The sequence below is a fragment of the Octopus bimaculoides genome, chromosome 25 (genome assembly GCF_046866305.1).
Source record: "Octopus bimaculoides isolate indiv1 chromosome 25, ASM4686630v1, whole genome shotgun sequence".
Classification (NCBI taxonomy): domain Eukaryota; kingdom Metazoa; phylum Mollusca; class Cephalopoda; order Octopoda; family Octopodidae; genus Octopus; species Octopus bimaculoides.
The window spans coordinates 30,294,708-30,301,192 of record NC_142952.1 but is presented as its reverse complement, the minus strand read 5'-3'; the positions used below and the strand labels follow the sequence as shown (position 1 = coordinate 30,301,192).

At 37.4% G+C, this 6,485-nt stretch overlaps 1 protein-coding gene across 2 annotated transcripts in view; it reads left to right on the top strand.

Moving 5' to 3' along the window:
* The window catches only part of LOC106874444 (lys-63-specific deubiquitinase BRCC36), a 114,470-nt gene that overhangs the window by 95,340 nt on the left and 12,645 nt on the right, over positions 1 to 6,485 (top strand). For both annotated transcript variants that reach the window (XM_089342010.1, XM_089342012.1), the window contains 3 exons: positions 3,668 to 3,787; positions 4,356 to 4,443; positions 6,461 to 6,485. The exon at positions 6,461 to 6,485 is cut by the window's right edge and continues 64 nt beyond it. In XM_089342010.1, the coding sequence (XP_089198136.1) occupies positions 3,668 to 3,787; positions 4,356 to 4,443; positions 6,461 to 6,485 (233 nt within the window). The remainder of the gene's footprint in view (positions 1 to 3,667; positions 3,788 to 4,355; positions 4,444 to 6,460) is intronic.

Genomic DNA, 6,485 nt, shown 5'->3' with positions numbered 1-6,485 from the left:
ATATATAGTATGTGCATGTATATATATAATGTCTGTATAATATATATAGTATGTGCGTGTATGTATATATATATATATAATGTCTGTATAATATATATATTATGTGCGTGTGTATATATATATATATATATATATATATATAATGTCTGTATAATATATGTAGCATGTGCGTTTATATATATATATTTATATTTATATATTTATATATTTGATCCTTTATATTGAACACTCAATATTTCATCTACATTCAATACTTTCTTTCATGGTGCCATCCATTTTTATTTTATTTTATTTTATATTGTATATTGTATATTCCATATTCTATACCCCACATTAGTTCTGCAGGAATATAAATAAAACATAAAAAACAGACAGTGTTGGAACTCTTTTAAGCAAAATAATATATTCCTCTATACACAATCATACAAAAAAACCCACCTTTTTTGTATTTATTTTTACTCGCATATATATATATATATATATATATATATATGGGAGAATTTACGAAAAAAACAACAGACGAAGACAGGTGGTGTAAACAAATGGATATATATATATATATATATATATTGTGTGTGTGTTCATGTATATATAGTGTGTATGATGTATGTCATATTGTGTATAATTGTACGTATGTATGTATGTTTATGTACTCTATCTAGCTATCTATATACAACATTTTCGAAATATTAATCGCTCACGTTGGCTGAATGCCACATTTTAAGAGAGAAACGGGCTATAAGTCAGTTGTTTGACTGCCACTTTAATATATTGACCTCATAACGATGATAAACAAAGTTAACCTTGGTGAAATTCGAACTCAGAACGTAAAGGGACCTACCAGATAAAAGACATTTAGTCGGACGCTCCATAGAAAGATGGAGAAAATTGTTGAATTTGTACGTAAACAACGGCCTTTAATGAGGCAGAAAGGACCACAAAGAAACGACGTTGCATTCACCCATTTAATGATTAAATCATCGTAATATAAGTGACTACAAACCTTAATTATAATTAAACTGAGTTAATTGCCGTTTTATGATGGATTTTCTACAGACATAAAGCAACGCACCTTGGAATTTTTATAGACATTTCTGGGATTCCACAGATATGTAGTGTATGTAATAATTTACGAGTCTCTGACGGTGCCTGTAGTTACTAAGACTAATTAAACTAACTTAATTATCGTTATGTAATAGATATTATAAACAAGAAAACAACACTTTATTGGGGAGACATTAGGGGGAACCCAGCATGTCGTTTCTATGTAGTACCCACCGTTTTTTTTTTACAGAGAGGTACTGAAAAGTTCCGTGATTGTATTCAACATATCCCCCCTCTCAGATTCACATACTTTTAGCAGCACTCCTTCAGTTTTTCTAAGCCCTGTAAAAGAACTCGGAAGGTTGGGCCTCCAATCAGGCACCCTTAAAGCCAGGAACTTTTCAACACCCCCTCATAAAAAGAGTTGGTCGTTGTTTACTTAGGTTATTGACACGTCTACCGAAAGATTAGTAAAGTTAGTTCTAGCGCATTAATTATAGAGAAGGTCAACGTTCTAATTATTGTATTTACTTGTGTAGGTCATACCCCAAGTTTAAGGGTAAAATTTCTGTACTAACACCCGCACGATTTTCACTTAGGAAAAAAAAAAAATCGAATTTTTTGCGTGGAATAGGAAAAAAGTGGGGAGGGGATTCCCCCATCCCGGAATGATTGGACATTTTTTTTCGTTGAATGAATTCCTGTGACCTCTTAAAAAAGGTGGGGAGCCCCCGCTTTTTCCGAACCAAAATAAAGGATTTGCAACATATTAGAGGGCGGGGTACTTTATACCATGCCAAAAAATCCGATTTTTTTTTTTTTATTAGTGAAAATCGTGCGGGTGAAAAGATCAGTGGGGGTGAAATTTCCAAGGCATCCACGTCATCCCACCCCGTTTTTCGGACCCCCCAAAAGGGTTTTATAGCATATTAGGAGGTCACAGGAATTCATTCAATGAAGGAAAAAAAACAAATTTCTAATGATTCTGGGATGCAGGGGTCCCCCCCTCTTCACCCCCTCCTCCATTTCTGAACCAAAATAAGGGATTTGCAGCGTATTAGGGGGTCATTGTACTTGATTCCATGCCAAAAAATCTGAGTTTTTTTTTTTTCTTAATGAAAATCGTGTGGGTGTTAATACAGAGATTCACCTGTTATTCACCCACATTCAACCTTCCCTCATGACATAAAAAGGCAAGGATGAAAAAGTGAATGATGTCGTCTCCTCACACCGACACTCTGTAGACCAATACCAAAGGATTACCATTTTAGCTCTACCCCTTAGTTTTGCTGTTAAAACCAAGTTTAAAATAATTCAGTTAAATTACGATATGTAATTAGTTGTTTGAGTAGGGAGGGCACCAGTGTTTTGGTCTCTCCCATCCCCACCACATAAGTATTATTACATTTAATTTTCTTCATTAAATATAAAGGCAGTAGCTTAACTATTATATTTTTGTGCTGAGGGCGTCTCTAGGGTTTTACTCCCTAAGTCAATGTTGAAAAATTAACTGTTTTGGATAAATATTTATTTTTTTCAGTTCAATACAATGTCAATTATTTGAGTACGGTTGAGTACATGGAGGGGAAAAAGAAATCAATAGAATTGATTTCTGTTATTGGTGGTGATGGTAGTGTTAGGGTGAAATTCTAATGGAAACGCTATATAACCTGATGTAGCAAGCAAGGAAATGTGGACATTAAAGTGACTTTGTATCTGTCTGTCTGTCTCTATCTGTCTGAAAAGGTGGAGGAGTCACAGACTTGCAACATAGAAGATAACTGGAGGTTCTTACGAGACAACTTAGTGAGAGTCTCAGACCAAATTTGTGGGTGGTGCAAAGTCCCAACCAGACTTAGATGGACATGGTGGTGGAACAATGTAGTTAACATGGCCATTAGAGCAAAGAAACAGCTTGGAAGGACTGGAAGGGTGGCAGTAGCAAGGAGCTATATCTGGCATCCAGAAGGGAAGCAGGTATACTCAGCCAGGGGTGAAGCAGAAAGGAAGAAGTTTGCCAATGATCTGAAGCATGAGGACGAGCGGCTTGTGCCAGAAAAAATTGTGATGTTGGAGAGAAGTGTGTTCGCATGGATGATGGTTCACTTGCAGTTTGTGACCCTGCAAAGAAAGTGGTGTGGAAGTGCTACTATGGGAGGCTACTAAATGTAGAGAACTCATGTTTGTTTGTTTTTTTCTGTCAAAGTTGACAAAAAAAGAAAAAAAAAAAGACAAAATAAAACAACAACAAAAAACAAAGAAAATTTTAAAAATCTGTCTCTATTAGTGTGCTGTGATGGAAAATGTAATATTTTTTTCAGTGAAGGGTATTTCTCCAAATCTTAGGTTTCACTCCCTTCCTTCCTTCATGAATTATGATTTTCTCCAAACACATTTTTTTCCCCTCTCTCCATCTGTTTTTCTCTCCTCATTCCTTTCTGAAGAAGAGCATAGGCTCGAAATGTCAAAGACTCTTCCGTTTTACCTGAGCATCAAACTAAATACACCTCGTTTGTTGTTCCCTCACCTGTCTCTGTTTTCTGTTTTTTTGGAACAATTTTGAATCTTACATAACTTCTTGCTATTTTTTCTTTTTCTTTTTTTTTTGTCCTTTCATTTGTAGATTGATGAAAAGAAGGTTGCTCATATATCTGCTGTGATTATGCTGAGAAGATCTGACAAACAAGCTGATCGTGTTGAAATTTCCCCTGAACAACTGTCAGCTGCATCTATTAAGGCAGAGGTTTGTTCACCCCTTTTTTTTGTTTTTTTTTTGGGCTGTGTGGTAAAAAGCTTGTTTCCCAACCACATGGTACTGGGTTCAGTCCCACTGCATGGCACCTTGGGCAAGTGTCTTCTACTATAGCCTCAGGCTGACCAAAGCCTTATGAGTGGATTTGGTAGATGGAAACTGAAAGAAGCCCATCATGTATATATATATATATATATATATATTTGTGTGTTTATGTTTGTCCATCCATCATTGATTGACAACTGGTGTTGGTGTGTTTACATTCCTGTTAACGTAGCATTTCGGCAAAAGAGATCGATAGAATTAGTACCAGGCTTAAAAAAAATTAAGTCCTGGGATCAGATTGTTCAACAAAAACCCTTGAAGGTAGTGCTCCAGCATGGCTGCAGTCAAATGACTGAAACAAGTAAAAGAGTAAAAGGTAAAAGAGAAAGTTGAGCACTGGGGTCAATGTAATTGACTTGTTTCCTCCCCAAAATTTCAGGCCTTGGGCCTATAGCAGAAAGGAATTATTATTTTCACTTCAAAATTTTTAATCTCACTAAATTTTATTTTACAGGAATTAGCCATAGAACTTAAACAACCCCTCAGGGTACTTGGTTGGTACCATTCACACCCACACATCACAGTTTGGCCATCTCATGTTGGTAAGCTTTCTTTAATTATGGCTTTTTACATTAACAAATTTAACCTTCTTTTTATCATGTTTCCACTAAAATACATTGCCTTTGTTTCAATTAATTTTGAAAATAAGGAAGAATTTAGTAAAGTAACTTTGTCATTATCAAGTTTCTGTTTGGAACATAGATTAACATGAAATTTTGATGGAAAGTTTTAATTTAGTTCACTTTGACCCTTTTGTTACCATATTTCTATTGAAATACACTGCCTTTCAGTTAATAGACCTTTGGCGATTTGCCTTACTTGAGAAGATTGGTGATGTGTGAAAGGCACTTGTGCTGGTGACACGTAAGGGGGCACCCATGCCAGTGACACGTAAGGAGGGTACCCGTGCCACTGACATGTTTTCACCCAGCCTGCGTCCGCCCGAATACAGTGCGCTAGGCCGACGGTGCTGCACGCTTTGCGGCTCCACGAACATCAATATCTTTCTAACCCTAACCCTAACCCTAACCCTAACCCTAACCCTAACCCTACACTCTTGAAATGGTTGGCATTAGGGAGGGCATCCAACCATAGAAACCATGCCAAATCAGCCTGGAATCTGGTACAGGTGTCCAGCTTACTAGTTCCAGTCAAACTATCTAACCCATGCCAGCATGGAAAGTGGACACCTAAATAATGATGATGATGATAATTTATTAAATTAACTTAATTATTGTCAAGATGGTGCTGGAAATTTTGAGAGACAGTTTTAATTAAGATCACTTTAAAATGGCGGGGTTGTGTCATTTATTTGAGGGTAGTTTTAGGGTTTAAATTGCATGGTCAGGCAAGCAAGGATTGTTCATTTCCAGTCTTCTGTGGAAAACTTATCTGGTTAGAGGAAAATATTATCTTACTTGGAAATATGTAAGGTTAGGTGACTGGAAGGGCATCCAGCTGTAAAAAAAACCCACCACAACAATTTCCATTTGACCCCTACAAACATGGAGAAGTCAATGTTAAAATGATGACGGTAGGGCATGATTTGAGGAAGACTTGGTTGTTGTTTTGTGGCAAATTTACTATGTAGAGGCTCCCTCATTGGCTGATGTTGCTGTTTAGTCCTGAGTTACTCCTGATTGAATATGAATAGGACCAAAGACATACCAGTCATGACCATCCCATCTTTTTGTATATCAGGGTCTAATTTGTTCCATATTGTTGTATTCTTCAATGGGCTGCTTCAACTGGTGCTTCAGTGCAACTGTTTCTTCTTCAAGATGGCTCCCATTCTCAGTTCCAAACACCTGGAAAACCGCATATTTGATTGTGCAACTATAGTGGCACTCCATCGGTTATGGCAACAACGGTTCCAATTGATCTGATCAACGGAACAATTTGCTCGTGAGATTAACCTGCAAGTTGCCGAGTACTCGACAGACATGCATACCTTTAATGTGTAGTCCTCAGGGAGATTCAGCGTGACACAGAATGTGACAAGGCAGGCCCCTTTGAATTACAGGTACTACTCATTTTTGACAGCTGAGTGAACGGAAATAAAGTGTCTTGCTCAAGAGACACAACACATCACCAGGAATATATACACATATAAACTGGCATTCTATTGGTCATGGCAAGAAGCGTTCCAGTTGATCTGATCAATGGAACTGCCTGCTCATGAAATTAACATGCAAGTGGCTGAGTACTCCGCAGACATGCATATGCTTAACGTGTAGTTCTCAGGGAGATTCAGGATGACACAGTATGTGACAAGGGTGGCCTTTTGAAATGCAGGCACACCTCATTTTTGCCAGTTGAACGGAATTGGAGCAATGTGAAGTAAAGTGTCTTGCTCAAGGACACAACGCACCACCATGAATTGAACTCACAACCGTACATGACTGCTCATATTTTAGAAGAGAGGGTGGGAGTGATTGAGTGGAGACAGAGAGAGATGTGGGGGAAAGTAGGAGATGACTGGCAGAGCTGAGCTGTAGAATAGTATTGGTGAAGCAGCAACTGTATTTTGCATCTTCTACATTTTCTTTTATTCCCAAGACGTCCAAACTCAGGCCATGTACCA